Here is a 22169-nt window from a genome sequence, read left to right on the forward strand (position 1 = left end):
TTGGATTGTTCTCTATCAGAACCCTCAATCCTGCAGCCCGGACTTCTCTGCAAGTTACACGGCCCCTGAACTGACCACTTTGGCTTGAATCTCTGGCAGAAGGAAGGGGAGAGATGAACTAGTTTAGCAATAACCACCTGCTTCAGCTTTCGTGCTTCCCCCCAGTTCTTTTTTTTTTTTTTTTTTTTTACCGTTACATTTGTCCAAATAGCATTTGGATCATCTTTGGATCTCTACATTCCTAGAACAGCAATGCAGCAAAGCCAGGTGTCTTACACGCTTTCTCCAGCCCTGTCCTTTATCCTGACCAGTAAATATCAAAACAGGTCAAAACCATGGCCCATGGGATTGCCTCTGCAACCCCCTCCAGACATGTTTTACCAGGAGTCCTGTTATACAGGTTGAATTAGTTTATGGAGAACAATCCATGAACACTTTACTGTGGAAACATAGTATTATATAAAGCTTAATATTAAACATTATGAAAAAAATACATATTTACAGAAGAAACTACAAAACACAACTATGTACAATAATATCTGTTACCTTTAAATTACATAAATTCTTTAAAATTCTCCAGATTAATAAATTACACATAGCGACAACAGAAATAGCTGGAACCTCTGTAGGGCATGAAGCAAATTTTTAAAAAAATCACACAGTGCATAGTTTTTATCCAAGAGATCTTCAGATACATTCTCAATGCCTTGAATAGCCCGTGTCTGAAAGGAAGGACATTGTAATTAGAGATGCAGCAGGGTGTATCATAGTTGTTTGTTCCATTTATGAAGATTACAAATGAATGAGGCTGACAGAAATGACTAACGTTCAATATGGTTTAAAGTGAGGCCATCCCTGGAGGGGTCAGCTCATCCCATTCAGAACCATAGATTACTAGAACTGGAAGAAACCAGTAATTCTAGTCCATCCTCTCTGAGTTTACAGATGTAAAGTAACTAACTTTACATCTAGTAAAGTAACTAACTCAGGGTTACACAGCTTGGCAATACCAGTTAGTTCCAGAGCTAGGACCTGAATTCTACTTTCAGACACCTGAAGCTAACTATACCACAGCTAGCTCTTTCGGGAGCACCCAAGATAACTCTTGAAAAAGACTCTCAAGCAAGTCATAATAAGACAAAGGAAGTTCCAAGATCCCCCAGAGCTCCCTCCATCCCAGAGCTTCTTAAAGAATGTGACATGCAAAAACCTTAATTTACTATACAGATAAATTAGGGGGTGATTATTTATAATACAAGAGTATTATCTGATTGACAAAGGACTCCTTTAAATAGCAGCTCTCTCATGTTTTTGTGCTTCACAGATTATTAACTATTTAACATAGTGGCTAGGTGGGTGGGTACAAGGGGTGCAGAGAACTTACGAAAATTGAGGATCAGTTAGAAATGGAGATGAAATAACTGAAATAATGCTTAAAGAATGATCTGATTTATAGATGGACATGGGTCCATGTGGCAAGGAACTGAGACCTATACCAATAGCCGTGTGAGTGCACCATCTTGAAATGGATCCTCCAGCCCCAGTTGAGTCTTCAGATGACTGCAGCCCCTGGCCACCAGCTTGACTACAGCATCATGAATGACCCTGGGCCAAAACCACCCAGCTAAGCTCCTCCCAAATTCCTGATCTACAGAAATGGTTAGATAATAAATGTTGAATTAAACTGCTAAATTTTGGGGCGCCTGGGTGGCGCAGTCGGTTAAGCATCTGACTTCAGCCAGGTCACGATCTCGCGGTCTGTGAGTTCGAGCCCCGCGTCAGGCTCTGGGCTGATGGCTCAGAGCCTGGAGCCTGTTTCCGATTCTGTGTCTCCCTCTCTCTCTGCCCCTCGCCCGTTCATGCTCTGTCTCTCTCTGTCCCAAAAATAAATAAACGTTGAAAAAAAAGATAAATAAACTGCTAAATTTTAGGGTAATTTGTTAGGCAGTAATAGATAACTAATACAGTGTAACTTCAAATTAGCCTCTGTGATACATTAGGTCTAAATGATATCAAGTAATTAGTGTCTGACCTAAGCAGTGCCTTATAAAGTTTATATATTCTTTCACTAAAATTTTTGTTTAAAAAATCGTTACATGCTTATTCTAGAAAATGTACATGAAACGGAAGAAAAATTGTATTTTATTGCTGTGAGAAATTTGTCGACTATTGTGGTATATTTCTTACCAGTCTTTTCTCCCCCACTTCCCATGTGTTGTTTTTGTTTGTTTTGCATTCTGCTTTTCTTTTTTAACTCAACATATTTATAATAAGATCCATGTTATTATAATAACCTCCAAGATATCATTTTTAATGACTGCATTGTATTCTATTAAGTGCACCATGGTGTACTTAGTTCTCCATTGTAAACCATTTGGGTTTTTTTTTTTCACTTAAACTTTTAGCTACAAAAATTGTCATGCATAAGACTTTTTCAGTACTAGGTGACAAGACGAGAACATATTAAGGACTTTGACACATATGGCCAAATTCTTCTTCAAAGGGACTTTTGATCTGAACCCTCAGTTGTGATTTCAAAGCATCTTCCCCAGCAAAGAGCCTTACTGCTTAGAAAAGAAATGTTAAGCAGAATCCTTAAGAGAGGGCATCCAAGGCCAGATAGGAAGAGATACCCCATGCAGTTGGTGCTCAGTGGTGGGAGTCTCCTCCCCACTCTGCCTCTCCTCCCTGTTGCTACTCGCTAAGGGTCTTTGGGTGGCAGGAGAAAGGGCTGGTGCACTTTGGAAGAGCTTTTGGTTATTAATGGTGTCCAGAGGCATCATATCTTGATAGGTGAACTTGTAAGTTAATGAAGTAAGGTCCTACCTCTGTGATACTCGGGATTCACATTTTCGTAGATTGGAAACAAGGGGTTTTCTTGTTCACTCCGTAGCTTCCTTGCTCTGAGGACATCTCTTATGCACTGATGTAGGTATAAGTACTGACACTATGAAAAAGTAGAAAATGTGTCAGAGGAAGGCAAGTTCTGAAGCAAAAGAAAGACAAGAGACTCTCATAAAGCATCGAGAGTGATGGGATTCTATATGGTTAGCAAAAATTTCTTGATCATTTCACTAACAGTCTCTAGTGCATAGAAGAGTGACTGCTTTCTATTAGCACTAAAAAGAGAATAATGGTAATGAGGAGAGACGGTGGTGTTTATTCATTCTCTTTTTATGTGCATGCATATTTATAGAGTATATTCTATGAGTGCCTGGGATTAAGTCTGGCACATAGTTGGTCCTCTACAAACATTAAATAGTTGACTGAATGCTAAACACTGTGCTCTGCATTTTATATAAATTACTTCATTTGATTATTTTGACAACCTCATGAAGTAGATATAAGCATCCATAAGAAAGGAGACTCAGAGAAGTTAAGTAACTTCTTACACGGCCAAGAAATGGGACTTTAGAATTTGATCCTAGGGTTCATATTCATGTTTTTTTCACTATAGCAGTTTTCTTAAGTGACTTCTAATTTCACTGTATTATTTTTTTTCAAATCTTTATTTATTTTGGGAGAGCACAAGTAAGGGAGGGGCAGAGAGAGGGGGACAGAGGACCTGAAGCTGTCTCTGTGCTGACCGGCTGACAGCAGTGAGCCTGATGTGGGGCTTGAACTCATGAGCCATGAGATCATGACCTGAGCTGAAGTCGGGCACTCAACTGACTGAGCCACCCGGGCACCCCTAATTTCATTGCATTATTCAATGAGAAAATCACTTCACTGTATACTCTTTTGTTCTCTTTCTTTAGGGAGGACAGTGAGAAAAAGAAGGTAGGTGTATACAATAGACCCCACTGGACCATCAGTGCTTTGACGGCAAGGTCAGGGTCTTATCTATCTCGGTTCTCTCAGCATCTCAGCTGGCACAAGGAAGAATCTTGAAGATGTTGGCTGATGACAGAGAACTTCAAAGGTTTACACGGTGAGAACAGACTCACCTCTGTCAACTCTCTGGTAACTACTTTTGAAATAGAAACAAAGATAGAAGAGTCAGTGTTTTGGTGACCCTAAAGACATACAAAACCTCCACTGAACACACAGGCTTAGACACAGGCAGCTAAACATGTGCATTGGGCTTCCTTCCTCACTACCTACAGAGCTGTCTAGCAAGGAAATGTCCGTGTAACCTCCGTGCTTGGCCTTGGGCTCCCTTAATGACATAGCAACTCCTCAGAGGGAGAGGACGCTAGAATGCTCAGAAACCCTATTTATTTGTTATGAGTATTTTATGCCACGGTGATCTTGAAAATTTGAGGAGGGAGCTGTCCTGAAAATCATTGTTAGTATAGGCAGTTTCTTTTTGCCATCATTAAGACAATCTACCAAATTATAGATTGACATTTCCTGTTTCTTCCCAACCAAACCATGATTCATACTTTCAATTGTACTGGGATATTAAATTACTTTGGGACCTTAAAATTCAGCTGTGAATGAATTCTATTACATCTATGGTATGCCTTACTAATAAATTCTTCAACAATGACCCACTATGAGCTTTGAAACCAGTTAATATTCATTAATTTGCCTTGCCTTAAATATAAATTCTTTTCCCAATGGAACGTCCTTTTGAAAATGATTACCACTAAAACCTTCAGACTGTTAATGTGCTTCCCACTTTATTCTTAATGGAAAAATACAGTTTAATATATGAACCTTGGATCTTAAAAGATAATTTTTGGCTCTGCCTAGCTAACTTATGAAGCCTCGATTCCGTTCAATTTCACCAATAGTTGTAGTACTAGATAGTATTTATAGAATAATAGCCTTTCACGGTCCCTGAGTTCGCAGTTTAGCAGAAGGGCAGATATGTGAACAAATACCTATAAGGTTATAAATGTGAGATAGAATTGTGTGTAACACTTCACACATAAGAAGAAACCCTCAGGTTCACTTTTGGGGGAGAGAAGTATCAACCTAAGGGAAAGGTAAAAATTTGAGCAAATAAGTAGGACCTTCCAAGTGTCATAAATAATATGACAGTGCACACATGTATTCTGGAAGCTGTGAGCAGTCTAGGGTAGGTAAAATGTAGGGTGCATGGGTCATGGGAAACCCCAAGGACAATCCCCCAAATGGGCACTGAGATGCTTATTCCTACAACATCCCACTATTTCCTCCATAGGGGAAGCAGATGAGTTTAACAGACTGTGCCTATCACCTATCGTTCTTTAACAAGTTATTGCTTCATCTGAGTGTCTCTCTGGGAGTCAGCTTGCAAATTTCCCCAGGCTAAAGAAGAAGGGACACATCTGAAAATCTCCTGTTTGATTCCTCTTTGTTTAGAAATCCTTGCCCTTTGATCTATTTATTAAAATCTGTGAAGACCTGCAATCCCTTTGTATCCCAAATAAGGTGAAATAAAATTAAAGTTGCCTATCCCCAAGAACCCAGAAAAGTAATAAAAGGGGTCTGAAAGCCTTTCCTTCTTTGCTTCCCTTGGCTCAGCTGTGGTTCACACCCCTCTGCACTCACTCCTGGTACTGAGTGAGCCATACCAGTGCCGAGGCCAGGGCTTCTGAGACTAGAAAAAGCCCACTGTGGGCAAGGAGTTAAAACAAGACAGATATTATCTGAATATTGTTTGGGATTTCATCTGACAGTGGGAAGAAAAGAAGAGAGAGAGAAAATTTCTCTTACTATAATGTTTATTTCATTATAATCAAAAGAATCAGAGTTGATTCTGACTCAGGAAGGGAAGCCTTCCTGAATTTTGGCAGACCCTAAAACAATGGGTTATGCTGTGGTATGAAACAGGAGAAGTAAGTAGAGCCCAGTTATGAAGAGGCCTGTAGACAAGGACAAATGCACTTCATTTGAAAGCAATGGAGAGCTTGCCAAGATTTTTATGCAGGAGCTGACATAGCTAGCAAAAGTACTGTGTTGGTGGCAGTGGTGACAAAGAGCTGTTAGGGCAGAGGCTGGTGGTAGGAGATAACACTAGGAGATTACCAGGAGAGCTGATAAATGGCTGAGCAAGGACAGTGGCAGCTGGGTGGGAGACTAGAAGGAAGAGAAAGATGTTAGGTGCTACTGACAGGACTCCGTGACTGCTTGAATGTGAGAACTGTGGAAAAGAAGTCAGAATCCTAGCTTGGGCAAACAGGTGGAAGGCAAGATGGATAGCAACACCGTCACCCGAAACTGAAATGAGCAAGAGGGGGAGGAGCGCTTTCTTTGCTTGTTTAAAGACAAATAATGGTTCAGTTTTGAGTTTTTAAATTTGAGATGACTGTAAAGCTTCCCGGTGGAACTGTATGGTAGGCAGGTACTTAGGGCGTTGCTGGAAAAGGAGAATGAGACTTGAAAACACAAGCTCGTACATGGTTCTTCAAGCCATGGGACATACAAAGAATGAAGATCCAGAGAAGGAAGAACAACACCTTGAGGACAGATCTGTGGGGAATCCAACCACTGAAAGGGCAAGCTAAGGAACAAGAGCTATAGAATCCTCAGAAGTTAGGGGGAGAAGGAGGAGGGAAGAGGAGAAAGAAGGAGTTATGTCCAAGAAGGAGGAAGAGTTATGGCACATGGGCTTACTCTGCCCCGGAAGTCTGCCAGTGATATTTACAATAGGAGTGGTTGCTCTTTGCCACAGTGCATCTCCAGGGTTTGGGGCAGGAGTATGCAAGTGACACATGACCCAAGAAGCCTCTGGCAATAATTAAGGAGCCTGAACACACACACACACACACTCTCTCTCTCTCCCTCTCTCTCTCTCTCTCTCTCTCTCTCTCACACACACACACACACACCTCAAGACTACTTACAATGTAGTAAGCAGTCTTAATCCCCAGATTATAAATTAAATATGGGTTGAGTTTGTAGAAATGACAATAAATAATGAAACACTGATCCTGACTTTTTAGCAACATATTTGTAGGATATCAGTTCATTCATTTAGCAGGCAAAAAAAGAAAAAAATTGCATTTTGAGAGAAGGAAAACGAATTCCTACAGTCTTTGGGACTGGTAGTCTTATGGAGAAAGATGAAGGATGGCAGTTATGATACGGTGTGGTATAATTCTGCAAGCCTTAATGAAATAACAGAGCTAGACAGCTGTGTTCAGGTCGCCAACAGTTGCTAAAACTGTTTAAGTGAAAGGCTCATGGGAAATGTTATAATGGATGGTCATTGTCAATTTCATCAAAAGAGTCTCCAGACGGGAAGGGTGTCCTGATGCGATGCAACAGGCAGTACTTGGCACCACCTGTAAAGCATTGGGGTGGTAAAAAGAAACCTGAATTTAATGGAACCTCTAGATCCAATGACCTGCTGACTAAAATTACAGGGAAGAGAGGAATATATTACCAGCATGAAAAAGCAGTCAAATCCAGAATGTGGGAAAAATCTGTGAACAAATTAAGCTGGTGTCTTTAACAAATAAATGGCTTGGAAAACAAGGGAGGGTAATTATAGATTTAAAAGAAATTTAAAAGAGACTTCGACCAAAGGCAGTATGTGGACTCTGTTTGGATTCTTATGCAAACTAAGTGTGGAAAGTAATTTTTGAGATAATTAGGGATATTTGAACACTAACTGGATGTTAGATGATATTAAGGGATTATGGTTAAAATTGTTAGGTGTGATAATTGTATTCTGGTCACAATTTTAAAAAGAGTCCTTATCTGTAAAGTATCTGCATATACTTTATTTAAGGATGAAATCATGTGATAAGTAGGATTTCCTTTAAAAATAAGGTTATGGGGTGGGGGATAGTGTATGCGGGATGAAGATGAAAAAAAGAGCATAGAATGCTGATAATTATAGAAGCTGGAGTTCACGTGCATGGAAATTCACTATGCTATTTTCCCTAGATATATGAATTTTAAAAATTCCACAATAAAATATTAAAAATATAGTGTAATAATTGTTACAATGAAAGTACTCCCATCCCAGGACAGTGGTGGTGACAGAGGGTCCCAGGTGTGGCCACTGCCTATGGGAAGCAAGGATGCTAGTATTTTTCCAAATGTGTTACAGCATGAGAGATCTGCAGGATATTAATATGTGCTGCACAACAAAAGAATCCAGCCATCAGGTGGTTGGGAATAGTGGGTTCAACAAAACTCAAGGGGAGCCTTTGCTGCAGGATGTTCCTGTTTTGTGGAGCACGGCTGCCTCCACAGTTTTCCTGTGTACTATAACTGCAAGAGGGGCATGTAGGGCTTTGTATCTTTCCAACAATGGGAATATATATATATGTGTGTGTGTGTATATATGTATATATATATATATATGTATATATATATATATGTATATATATATATATATATATATATATATATATATATATATGGAGAGAGAGAGGGGGAGAGAGAGAGAGAGAGAAAGAGGATTTTGCAGAGTTGCTTGGGAAACACAAGGGTAAGAGAACTTGAGTCTTATAAGGCAATGATGCAGGGGGGATAACAAGCTTGGTCTGTGTGTGAGCACAGATCTGACCCTGAGGCTGTGGGGCTAAGGGCCTGGGACTCTCTTGAATGGGTGTGAGTCCCAGCTTGGCCACTTCATAGCTGTGCAAAGCCCTTTAGCCTCTGAATCTCATTCTAGCCTGGAAATGGGAAATGATACTTCTCTTGTCTGTTTTTTTGTGAAAATTTGATGAGATAACATGTTCAAAAATGCCCTGCAAATGTCAAAGGACAGCACAAATGGAAGCATTTATCCTTTGTAATCAATGTGCATGGGGTCTTTAGAGGTGGGCTGGGGTGGGCTGGAGGAGAGAAGAGACTGTAGTCTGTTTCTTTTTTCTTAATGGAAGTTCTGGTACTCACTAGGCAGCCTATCTGGAAATAACCTTCAAGACTGGCCTGGCCTTTCCCCCATGTACACCCACGTACAATGCATTGATTTAAAACAGTGCTTCCCACCCACCTACAGAAGATGGGCAACCGGTGCAGTAGAGAAAAGGACACACATCAGCCTCAAAGTCACTGAAATATGTTTACAATGACGAGTCTGACAGAACACCTATATTCAGTTCTCTTTCTCTTCCTAATGAGTCACAGTCATTTGCCCTTGTCAGATTAAAGCCTTGGACATTTTGGGGGAGAGAGGCAGGGAAGGTGATCTGTGTCCTTCAGCCTGTAACTCTTACCTCGGTCTGGACCATGTGAACCCTGTGAAGTCTTAGGTCGTGCACCGCTCCATAAATGTCCACAGAGTCTTTGGAGTCTAATTGCTGGAGGATTCTGTCCAATGCGATAAAGGTTCCAGTCCTACCCACGCCGGCACTAGGAGAGAGAGTGAAGGAAGACTGAGCCTTTTTTCTTAAATTAGCCTTTCAGGACTGCATCCCCAGAGACTCTAGGCCCATCTTTCTTTTCCCTTCCAGGTTATGAGAGAATATGGGAATCCTTCTTTCCCTCTGAGAAAAGTTCCAGCTTTTCATCTCTTTTTCCTTCCTTCCTCTACCTCCCCCGCCCCACCAGGGATAAGTGCTTCTCTACACTTAGTGTGCGTTTCCATGGATGTTTTATACTTTTCCTGCATACATGTAAAACCATGAACCATATACTCATTTTTTATGTTCCAAAAATTGACCAAAATGGTAACATGTTTTATGTATCCTTCTGCCAACTTTCTTTTGACTAAGTATTGTGTTCTGAGATTTATCCACGTTGTTACATGCAGATCCACTTTCTTTTTTTTTTTTAATTTGATTCTTATTTATTTAAGTTTTTACTTATTTATTATTTTTGAGAGAGAGAGAGAGAGAGAACCAGCGGGGGAGGAGCAGAGCGAGAGGGAGACAGAGGATCTGAAGCAGGCTCTGCACTGACAGCAGAGAACCGGACTCAGGGCTCTAACTCACAAACTGTGAGATCATGATCTGAACTGAAATCAAGAGTCGGACTCTTGACTGACTGAGCCACCTAGGCACCCCAAGATCCACTTTCTTTTAACTACTCCACAGAGTTCATAAACCACTGCCAATCTAACCCCTGCTAATCTATTCCCTACTGACAGGCAATGAGATCATTTTTAGTTATTCTCCTTTAAACATTGTGTTGCAGTGAGCCTCCTTGTGCACATGCATGGGGACTTCTCTAGGGTTGATATCTAGAAGCAGAACTGATGGGTCATTGGGAAGCTAGAATCCCTAGCTTCAGTAGGGATTGCTGAATTGCTTCCCAAAGTGACTGTGTAACTGGAGGTTTCTGATGCACAGATTTGTAAGATAAAGAATAACAGTTCTCAAGTGGTCCCGGCAGAAATGCCAGCCATTCTTCAGAAAGCAGGAAGCTCCTGAGTGCTTCACATTCCCATTAAAAGCATCAGGGTTCCAATGACATATAAAAGCCAGGCTCCTAGGGTGCTGGGCTAACTTCGAGGAAACGAGGGCATCTGACATTTCTCTTACTGTAGCAATTCCCTGCTCTTTATTTCTTAGTGCCATTCGGTCAGGGCTATCAAAGTGTTGCTGCAAACATTAATTAGCTAAGCATCAGGCTCCCCAGAGACGAAGAGTGAGGCATTGCTTGTTAGGCTGGTTATATGGGTATGCAGTCCCAAGCAAAGAGAAGTCAAGACAGAACAGAGATTTAAGAGCAAAATTGGGTGCTCCAGATGGCAAGTGCTACTTGACCTGCAGGGAGGTCTGGAGCAGGGATCTGGAAGGGTGCTCAGGGTTTATACAAGCGGAGCAGAGAGATTTGGCCATTCCAAAGAGTAAGGATGGCAAGAGGCGAGAATAGGCAGGTTTGTGGAGAGCGTGGGAGGGAGGTTTCCAGGAATTTGGGTTGGGAAGTGAGACGGACCCACTTATGGCGGGCCTGGAAGTCACATAGGGACTTTGCATTTTGTACAGCAGCAAAAAGAGCAAGAGGGAGAGAGAAAGGGATGGAGAGTGAGGGTGAGAGACAGGTGGAAGGTGAAGAAAGGGAGAAAGAAGACAGGAGAGAGCACAATAATGTGCTCTCAGCCTGCGCAGGCCGGTTGGCCCAGACGGACGCTCCACTCCCCGTCGGTACCTGCAGTGCACCACGGTGGGCCCGGCACCAGGGCTTCTGCTGATGTAATCCCTGACGGTTCTCACGAACTGGATCAGGGACTGGGTGGTTTCTGGGACCCCGTGGTCTGGCCACACTGTGTAGTGAAAGTGGCGGATGAGTCTGTGTGCATCGAGCTGTTCCTCCTGGAAGGCAGAGAGGATGATAAGAGGAAGGACACCCCCCACCACCACCAAAAAAAAAAAAAAAAAAAAAAAAAAGAGGAAGGACCCAAGGCAAACATACAAGTCTGACATCTGATGCCACTCAGCAACTCCCATGAGCTGAAACTATGGGGGAGGAAGCGGCAAAAAGGGGATTCATGGGTGTCCTGTGTCTTTCCAATAGGGGCTGTTAGGTTAAGTCAAACAGACAAACATACGCTGCATATCCTAAATTCCCGGATGGTCCACTCAGGCAGCACAGACTCTGAGAGCATCTGCAGGATGAGGTCCCCATAGTAGAGGGAATCCTGGTCTGCTGGCCAGTAATGGTCACACTTTACCTAGAGGAAGACAGAGATATGTGAGTCTGGAAACGTGACTCCTCTATGAGCCTGGATGTTTCCTCCTCAAAACATCTTCTTGAGCTGGAATCTAGGGTCAGCTGCTAGAGCGTCTGACCATCTGCTCTACATCAGTGTGCTCAGGGCCAGTGCTCAAACCAGGCTGCAGTTGCGAAGGAAGGAGAGACTTGGAGGGAGCTCTCCTTGGAGACTATCCAAGGAGCGAAGCCCCGACTTTGGGTTCACGTACCTTTCAGGCACACTGTTCCAAGGCTTGAGCTTTCTGTTGATTTCCTTTGCATTTCAATTCCACTGGCCCATAACCCACATATTACAATAGTTCTTTCTCAAGAAAGTTCTAGGTGGGCAGAGGAAGCCAATGTCTTCTTAGCCCTGTTTTGTTTCTATTTTGATATCACTGTCCTCACCCAGACCAAATGCCATGTGCCAAGTGATATTTGAAAATTCGGAACATTTAGCTAAGCTTCAATTTACATGTAGGAAGAAAGGAGGGAGAATTATGAACCCATATTTATTGATCACAGATACTGGGTATTTTATATGCAATCTCTTTTTTCATCCTCAAAATAACCACATAAAATAGAGGCTTATAAATGCATTACAAGATTTGCTTAATTTTTCCAGATAACTATTTTATTTTATTTTTAAAGCTTATTTATTTTTGATGGGGGGGGGTAGGGGCAAAGGGAGAGGGAGAGAGAGAGAGAGAGAGAGAGAGAGAGAGAGAGAGAGATTTTCAAGCAGGCTCCACACTGTCAGCTCAGAACCTAATACACGGCTCCAACCCACAAACTGTGAGATCATGACCCGAGCGAAAACCAGGAGTTGGACACTTAATGGACTGATCCACCCAGGCGCCCTAGATAACTATTTTACTTTGTGTCTGCAGCCTAAAGTTTACTTCTTCTTTCCTAAAAGTAGGGGCAGAGCCAGTGATTCTGGCAAGGTATACACTGAAGGGTGGAACAGACAAGGAGCCACCTAATATTTCTGTGTCATGGGCACTTCTGATGATCCCAGTCTTCAAATGGAAACACCTTTGCCTGAAACTTCAGACCCAGCATCAGAAGTGGGTATCACCCAGGTAAGCCTCTTGTAACTGAGTGGCTGAATTCACTAACAATGTTCTCACATGATCCCTCCTTCCCTTTTATGGAGTTTAACTCTCGGAGGTGGGGTAGAATTCCATCCTGGGGGCGGTAAGCGAAGTTCGGAAGTCAGGGAGACTGTTTACTCACCCTGCCCTTCTCCACACACTGGGTCACCATGACGATGTTGTGAACATTCTGTTCCCACGCCATTTTCCAGAAGTCATCCTTGGTGCCAGGAAGAGGTCCCTGAGTAGCAATGTATTCTCTTCTGAAGTTGTTGCCCTGTGATGAATTTACAACATGGAGAGTCAGGAACAATGGGCCTCCTCAGGACTGTAAACAGAGGGTTATCTCTGCAGGCTACATGATATATAGGTCTTTGCCAGATCCCTGACTTGAGAAAAAGATACTAACACAAGTGTCAAGGCTTGGGAACAGGAAGGACAAAGGCCGGAACACTGAACTATTGTTAGGAGCCTGCTTCCCATTTATTAGGCTGGGTCTATTCTAAGAGGCAATGGAGGACTCAGGCAATAATCTAGACAGTGTGTGTGTGTGTGTGTGTGTGTGTGTGTGTGTGTGTGTGTGTGGGAAGGGACTGTCTGAGGGACTGACTTGGATCAGGCTCTTCCCCTATTCAATGTAGGGGAGCTTTAGACATTTTGGATAGTTGATACGAGCGCTGGTTGGAGACATCGTACAAGGGAAAGTTAGGGGAAGGGAAACTATTGTTTATCGAGCATCTACCATATACTGTGGGGCAGGACTTCCACAGATCTTACTTAATCTTCACCACAACTCTATGAGCTAGGATATTTTCATCCACTTATTCTGCACTCCAGGAAGACAGAATTACTTGCAGCTCCTAGCTGAAGTTCCTTCTCTCCTTGCCTCTCCTCGGGGCCCCTGCACTGTGTCACCTCTGCCGCCCCCACGCCCGCCCACCCAAACACTGCCTCTCGGCTGGCTAGTCCTTATTTAGCCTCCATGTTTCAGCATGGTGCCTGCTCTGCTGAGCCTTCCTTTATCTTCAGCTCTGCGGGCTGGTGGTCTCCTCCCAGAAGCTCCCCTGGCCACCCCTAGCTTCTTGCTCCCCAGAGACCAGCAGCCTGGTGATGACCTGGGGAGCTCGTGAGAAATGCAGAATCCCAGGTCCTACCCAGCCCTGCCGAATCAGAGTCTGCATTTTAACAAGACCCTACATGCTGTGGATGTATGTTGATGGTGGAGAAGACTTCTCTAGCCTGTTTCCCATGGCATCGCCTTGTCATTTCCTGATGTCCCGACTCTTCTCTGATGGTCAGGATTCCACCTGACCTTATCCCTGTACATAGCTCAGCATCTGACTTATAGTTGCTACTTAACTGCATAGTGTTTATTGAGTGAATGAATAATTATTTGAGGTAAATATTATTTTCCTCATTTTTTGGGAAAGAAAATGAGGCCCCAAGAGGTGACATAACTTGCCCGAGGTCACAGAGTCAGCAAGGGGCAGAGATGAAATTCAAATGTGAAACTATCTGACCTTAAAGTCTTTTCCACTGTAGTGTGCTGTGGGAAGTTGGCAAGATGCTAGTCAGAATTTGAGCCCAATAGTTTGACACAACTTTTGAGTTCTGTCTGGTTTTCAAAAATCCAAATAACATTGAGTCAGCTCCCCTAGCTGGGTAGCCTGAGCCATGGAGCTTCCTTAGGGAGCTCTAATCTTTGCTGAGAGCTGCAGAGAGAAGACTAGCCTTGACAATGCCTCCTGAGCTCATTATCATCTTGTGTGACTATAGCCATTGTGAAAAATGGGCCCTAGCAGTGATGGAATTGCACCCCCTGTGTTTTATGGCAATCAGACCTATGTGCTTCCAGACCTGGGAACAGTGTGGGAGCATGTGGGAGGAAAGGTGTCTGCAATGTAGCCACCCATCAAAGCTTCATCCCAGGCACTATGGCTTAATGGTTCACTTACAGGGATGTAGCTGGCATTGATGTAGTCTGAGCACGGGTCATCATCTACATTGGACAGCTTCACTCGAGAGGCATCATCTGGAAGGAAGTTGATTGAGAGTCACTGGATCTTAGGATTATTTTTTTCTACTGTTTGATGGAAGGCTTGGTATTTGATATGCATTAGCTCTGACCCCCAAAACACCCAGAGGGAGGTATTCTCATCTCCATTTGCAGATGAGAGTCAGACAGGGTGACTGATTTGCCAAGTTGCTCAGGCGGCCCATAAACACACAAACAAGCCAAATGCTCTTTGAGGCCCCCTCTGCTCTTTCCTTCATAACACTATACCTTTCCCCGATGGAGTGGCTGGCTCCCTTTCACAGCTGGAATAAATACAATCCAGAACAACTATTTTCTACTGCCTCACCTGCTAGGGTCAGGATAATAAAAAATATATAATAACTCCTAACTTAGGACTTGAAGGAAACCCACACTGGCCTTTGCTGTTAACCCCATTACTGCTCCCAGGCTTCCAAGGAGGTGCAGTAGGACCACGTGGTGACATGTCGACAGCATGAGAGGTGTCATAGTGGGTTGCAAGCTGGTTGTTACCCACTGAAGGGAAGTGCAATAACATACAAGTCATTCCTTTTTAAAGGCATTCAGAGCCTCAGATCTTCCATATTCAGCTATACCATATTTCTTTAGCCCCATTTTATTCCTAGAAAAGAGAAGAAATGGCTAGAGGAAGACAGCTTGACACATTTCAACACAAAACTCACAGGGCAATATATTGTTGTATCGATTTTTTCCCTCTGTTCTCCGGCAAGAGTGCAATGTCACATGATTGGTTTCGACCCACGTCTTTCAAGTCCTATTAGGTCAAAAAGAAGTTTGCAGGTGGAGAATATGAAATAAGAGAAGGCAAATCATACAGTCCTCGAGATACATAATGATCTAACAACATGTCCCAGTAGTTGCTGTTTACGGAATGGCTCTGATCCCCACAGCAGAGGAGCTGTTCTCACCTCCACTCTACAGATGAGGCTCAGACTGGATAACTAACCTGCCCCAGGCCACACACGTGGCAAAGCTGGGAACCGAATCCGCAGCCTGGGCACTTTTCACCAAACCACATTGTCTCCCAGTCCAGCAAAATGCCAGGTTAAATAATAGACAGAATTAGGTTTACATCTGAGATTTGTTAATTCTTTCTTAACGTCTTGTCCAAGTAGCACTTTGCTTGCTGTGCTGTTCTGGAGATCAGACTGGCTTCTGGGACCCAGTGGTGCATCAGCAGGGAATGGATTCGGGCATAAAAGAGCGGTCAGCTGAGATCTTACGGGTCAGCTCCCGAGCCCTATCAGCCTGTGACTCCACGGGAGACTCCACGTGGAGGGGAGGAGGGAAGGGAAAGGGAAAGGGGGGAGGCTGGAAGGGAAATTCTAAGGACTGGGATTGCTAAAGCATCACGGAGCCCAAGTTGTACCTCGTATTCCTTGGATAGAAGGTAGTTGGAATCAGCTTGCAGCTTCATGAAGTGCCCTTCGAACTGATTTATTATTATTGGGCTATAGTTAAAAATAGAAAAAAGAAAAAGAAAATTACTGACGTAAAGGGAAACTGCCATACCCAATCTGGGTTGTATTTCAAAAGCAGATAATATAGTAATTAATGAGTTCTCTCTCTTACCAAGACGTTTTCCGGTTACTGTGAGGGACGCCAAAAGAAGAAAGACCTCGTTAGCAAATCTCACATGAAACAATCAACTCATCTTTCAATACATTATGTGAAGGAAAATGTGGCGCTCACCCTTTCTGGCCCAGGTTCAAGTGGACAGATAATGGTCGATCCCGGCGAATGCTCAGGCGGGCAGAGGGCCTTTCTCGACCAAGGCTGAAACATAAGGGAGAGGGTTTATATTCTGATTATGAAACTTGATTCAAACAAAATTTTCCATTTATGGTGAGGCTGTGCATGTCTGTGCAAATATGGATTTTTCAGTATTCATGTAGATTTACACTCAGCCAACGTCTCGTTGAGGGGAGGAAGAACATAAAGAAGAAATAGATTTTTCCCACTCAGAAACGGATCTCTGCAATAGCTGAAGATTTGTCTTCTGGTTTTTGGCTACAGGTCATAATCACTTCCCACACTCTCAATAAAACTTTCCTTAAAAAAAAAAAACCCAGTAAACCTTAGATGCAAGACATGACTGCAAGAGGGAAGACAATGTGCCAAATAAAACAAATTCCCTAAGAGGAGGGGGTGTGGCTTTGGGGCCACCTGCTATTTGGTTCTTTTTGGTCCCTTCTTAAATTAGCATGGCAAATATGACCACGACATGGTGATGTCAACCATACTTTTCAGCATATTTCAGAAAAGCACTTGGGTGGGCAATTCACAGACATCTCTATCTTCAGGAGCAAAAGGAGTTATTTCACATTCAAATGAAGAAGCTACAGATGGCCCCTCAGTCATTTGGCTGGGGCAAAATTCATCAATGGTCGTGGAGGGGCTGAATAAAACGAGTCATTGTTGGAGGGTTTGACTTGTTTTTCTCCAGAAACAAAGATGATTTAGCCTGGAGAAAGGAAATTCTTTTCCCTTCTTACTTCTCAGGCTAACGGGCATTTTCAAAGGCACCTTTAAAGTTGGGAGCCCAATCACCATAGGAATCTTTGTACTCACCTAGCTTTCTGTCTGCAGATGAATAAGGCAACAATGGCCACCAGCATGCCAATTAAGAACAGACCGGCACTCACACCTTCAATTACTCCAAATAAAGGCTCTACAATAATCCAGAAGGAAATAACAAACCCAGGTAGGAAAATTAGTGCTAAAGAACCAGGAAGCCAGCTACTGAAATCCTGTCTCCCTAGGGACATTATTACGGAAGAATTCAAATGATGGCCACACTGGAGTATTTACTAGATCACGGAGGAGTGTGCAGCCGGGAAGGTGAAACACTGGCTCCTACACTGGAATGGCAGGTCAGTCCTTACATGTTTGAAGTTCATGGTGTTCAGCTTATAAAGGAATTTTGGACTCATTTGTGCTTGTTATGGAAAGGCCAGCAGTTTGCCACCAAGATAAAAATGTTATTTCAGGGGCGGCTGGGTGGCTCGGTCAGTGAAGCGTCCAACTCTTGACTTCAGCTCAGGTCACCATCTCACAGTTCGTGGGTTCGAGTCCTGCGTCAGGCTCTGCGCTGGCATGAGGAGCCTGCTTGGGATTCTCTCCCTCCCTCTCTCTCTCTCTCTGCCCTTCCTGTGCACTCTTCTCTCTCAAAAATAAACTTTAAAATAAAATAAATTTAAAAAATAAAAGTTTAAAAATCCTATTTCATTCATATGAAACAAGTAATGAGTAGCACTGGGGACTTTTGCAAATCCAGTGAATTACTGAGAGCTATTTTAATGAAATCTTATTTTTATTATCTGGTATAATACTACCTCTGGGAGTTTATGAATAGGTAAGAGTAGACTATTTTTAAAACAGCTTTATTGAAATACAATTCACATACTATGCAATTCACCAATTTCTTTAAAAAAATTTTTTTAATGTTTATTTTATCTTTGAGACAGAGAGACAGAGCATGATTGGGGCAGGGGCAGAGAGAGAGGGAATCACAGACTCTGAAGCAGGCTCCAGGCTCTGAACTGTCAGCACAGAGCCCGACGTGGGGCTCAAACTCATCAACCGCGAGATCACGACCTGACCCAAAGTCAGACTCTCAACCGACTGAGCCACCCAGGCGCCCCGCAATTCACCAATTTAAATTGTGTAATTCAATGCTTTTTGGTACAGTCATGGAGTCTGACAAACATCCATCACCACATTCAATTTTCTAACATTTTTGTCACCCCTCAAAAGAAACCCCATACCTCTTAGCAGTCACTCTCCATCCTTCCCCAGCTCCTGGCAACCAAAACTCTACTTGTCATCGTGGATTTGCCTATTCTGGACATTTCGTATAAATTGAAACATAAATAGGTGGTCTTTTGTCATTGGTTTCTTTTACTCAGCATAATGTTTTCAAAGTTCATCCATGTTGTAGCATGGGGTCAGTATTTTGTTCCTTTTCATAGGTGGATAATATTGCATGGAATATATAACATATTGTTTAGCCATTCATCCACTGATGGACACTTGGGTTACCACTATTTGGGGGTTATTATAAATAATGCTGCTACGAACATCCGTGTACAAGTTTTTGTGTGTGCATATGTTTTCATTTCTCTTGGGTACATAATTAGGAGTGGAGTTGCTGGTTTGGGTAGATGGTAACTCTAGGTTTAACATTTTGAGGAACTGCAGAAATGTTTTCCAGAGCAGCCAAACCATTTTATATTCTCACGAGCAATGTAGGAGGGTTCCAATTTCTCCATATCCTCGCTAACACTTGTCAGTGTCTTTTGATCACAGCCATTCCAGGGGGTGTGAAGTGATGTCTTACTGTGGTTTCGACTGGCATTTCCCCTAATGACTAATGATGCTGAGCATCTGGTCATGTTCTTATTGGCCATTTGTGTATCTTCTCTGGAGAAACATCTATTCATATCTTTTGCTATGTGACTTTTTAAAAAAAATGTTTATTTATTTGGTGGGGGGAGCGAGTGGGGGGGGAGGGGGAGGGGGAAAGGGAGGGGGGGGAGAGAGAGAGAGAGAGAGAGAGAGAGAGAGAGAGAGAGAGTCCCAAGCAGGCTTCACACTGTCAGTGCAGAGCCTGACACAGGGCTTGATCTCATGAACTGTGAGATCATGACCTGAGATGAAATCAAGAGTTGGATGCTTAACCGACTGAACCACCAAGCACCCCTATTGTTTGACTTGTAAGGTAACAGTTCTTCACATATGTTGGACATGCGACCCTTATCAGATATTAATTTGCAAATAATTTCTCCCATTCTGTGGGCTGTTTTTTCACTTGCTTCACGGTCCTGTTTGAAGCACAAAAGTTTTCAATTTTGACCAAGTCCTATTTATCTTTTTTTTTTTTTTTCCTTCTGTTGCTTGTGCTATCACTATCAGACCTAGGAAATCATTTCTTAATCCTAGGTCACAGATTCTTCTGTGTTTTCTTTCAAAAGTTGCGTTGTTTCAGCTCTTATATTTAGGTCTATGGAGCAGCCTGTTTTTGAACTTGCACTTGAAGCCCTTGGATTTTGTTTGTTCAATGTTGCTATTCGAGATGTATTAAATCAACACAATCTTTTAATGTGGTTAATATTCTTTTTTTGGATATATGTTGACTATCTTCCTTTGCTGGACTACATACAATTTTTGTTGTTTTCAAATAGGAAAGAATTGTGTTTACAATGCCCCTACTTAACTTTCAATTACAAGCAAACACATCTAAGTCCTCTTAACTGTGTTCTGATCCCTTTTTGGTTTGAAAAGTGGGAGATTATCCCTATATTTGGCATAAATAGACGGGAGTGTTTGTGAGGCTGAGTCATCTTTTGTCATGCAGCATGAGAGACTGTTTTAGCTATGAAGAAGAACTTCCTGAGACCAAGCATTGTGGAACACTGGCTACAGGGAAACGCTGGGACAGAAGACGGTATCAGGGAACAAGGTGCTGAAAAATGAGGCTGTTTGCAGCATGATGGGCATATTCTGAGGCAATGCAGGGCAGAGGTTAAGGACTCCAGCAGAAAATGCCAGAATTCCACTTCTACTATCCTGGGCAAGTTACTTAAACCTCTTGGTGTCACAGGTCTTCACCTTTGAAATAGAGATGATAACAGTATCTACCACAAAAGGCTATAGTAAAGATTGGATAAACTATTTCATGTACCAAGGTGATAGTAAATATTAGCTGCTATTATTATTCAGCTTTCCCTCTAGAACACTAGGGAAGTTTCTTTCATAAATTTATGTAGTCTTTTTTAAGTTAACATTTTTTTATGGTGTAAAAGTAACATAAGCAAAGAGGGAAAAAAAATCATCTTATAATCCCACTACTTTGAGATATTCATTGTTAATACTTTAAGAACAATTTTTTTAATGTTAATTTTGAGAGGAGGGGAGAGGGGGAGGGAGAGGGGCAGAGAGAAGGAGACACAGAATCCAAAGCAGAGTGTAGGCTTTGAGCTTGTCAGCACAGAGCCCGACAAGGGGCTCAAACCCATAAACTGCGAGATCATGACCTGAGCCTAAGTCAGACGCTTAACCAACTGAACCACCCAGGAGCCTCAATATACTTTTTTTTTTCTTTTTTACGTAAACGCTATGCCCAACGTGGGGCTTGAACTCACCACCCCAAGATTAAGTCTCATGTTCTACTGACTGAGCCAGCCAGGCACCCCTCATTGTTAATACTTTGGTGGTTTTCCTTCTAGTCTTTTTTTTTCTATGCATTTCTATGTTTCTGCATACATACATTCTCACCTATGAGCAAAAGCCTTTTGTACTTATATTTTGGCCTGTGCAAGTTCTTAATTTGAATGTTTTTCACTCATATTTTTAAAAACTTCATTTTTAATTAAAGAAATCTGATACTTCTACTTTCTTTTCAAGATTAATGCGCATTCAGTCCATTCCCCTTTAGAAGTACGAGCAATTTCTCTAATCCACATCATGCATGATCACATAGAGATTAAATTCCAAGTGAAAGCACATGTTTCCCTGTTAGCCAAGTCACCAGACTTAGGGGCTCTTATAAGTGACACAGCAGTTGGTAGACGATGTGGGTAGATGAAGAGGTTAGCCTTACCTGACTCGGTGGTGATAGGCAAAGAGAAAAATGTGTCTGAGTAGAGGGGCTTCGTGAACTCCTTCAGGTCCTCATCAAACAGCTGTGTAAAAGCCCGAATGCTGATTCTGAAAGGGAAACCGATTTATTTGAGTACAAATTAGTGTCTGTCCACAGTAAAGCTGACTAGAAAATGTGCTCAAGGAGAAACAAGGTGGGCCCCTGGTCAATATGTGTCCAAGGTAGGATATGAAATATGGAATCAGATAGACCTGGGTTCATTCATGCATTTATTCGTTTATTTGTCAAATGTTTACTGAGCCTCTACTATGTGCCAGTTCCTGTTCTAGGATCTGGGGATACTGCCAGGGACACAACAAAGACCGTACCATCCAGAGGCTACATACTCTAGTGTTAGAAATCAGATAACATATATACAAATTCAATATGCTGGATGGTGATATGTACCATGAAAAAGAAAAGAAGAGAGTAAGGGAGAAAGACAGCCATGGGGATGGGTATATGGACCTGCTCTATTCAGCACGTCAGTGAAGGGCTCTTGGATAAGAGGACATGTGCACAGAAATCAGAGGAGAGTCAGGGAGGCAGCCATGCCTGTGTTGCGACAGAGGGAACCACAGTGGGGAAGGCACTGAGAAGAAAGACCAGATGGGGCCCAGCCTAAAGAGGAGAAGGGAGGAATTCAGGATGGGCCTAAGATTGGAGCTCAGTCATTTGAGAGAATAATGGCATCACTGATAGGAACGGGCATCTCAACTGGGGAAAGAAGAAGAGCTTTGCTCGGGCTGTGTTGGATTTACAGTGACAGCGAGGTTGATCTCGAAGTCTCCAGCTGACATTTGGAGTTATTCCAGCCGCCTGGACAGGAGAGCTGCCGAGGTGGCTGTCC

At 42.6% G+C, this 22169-nt stretch overlaps 1 protein-coding gene across 1 annotated transcript in view; it reads right to left on the minus strand.

Annotated features, from left to right (window-relative positions):
• Window positions 1-648: 648 nt before the first annotated feature.
• PTPRB (protein tyrosine phosphatase receptor type B) overlaps window positions 649-22169 on the minus strand; it is a 114081-nt gene continuing 92560 nt past the window's right edge. The window contains 14 exon segments of the mRNA XM_043565025.1: window positions 649-722; window positions 2827-2947; window positions 9108-9243; window positions 10984-11147; window positions 11384-11506; window positions 12766-12900; window positions 14579-14655; window positions 15342-15372; window positions 15374-15433; window positions 16049-16130; window positions 16252-16269; window positions 16372-16455; window positions 17251-17350; window positions 21281-21387. Coding sequence (XP_043420960.1) covers window positions 700-722; window positions 2827-2947; window positions 9108-9243; window positions 10984-11147; window positions 11384-11506; window positions 12766-12900; window positions 14579-14655; window positions 15342-15372; window positions 15374-15433; window positions 16049-16130; window positions 16252-16269; window positions 16372-16455; window positions 17251-17350; window positions 21281-21387 — 1261 coding nt within the window. The 3' untranslated portion in view covers window positions 649-699.

The sequence above is a fragment of the Prionailurus bengalensis genome, chromosome B4 (genome assembly GCF_016509475.1).
Source record: "Prionailurus bengalensis isolate Pbe53 chromosome B4, Fcat_Pben_1.1_paternal_pri, whole genome shotgun sequence".
NCBI lineage: Eukaryota > Metazoa > Chordata > Mammalia > Carnivora > Felidae > Prionailurus > Prionailurus bengalensis.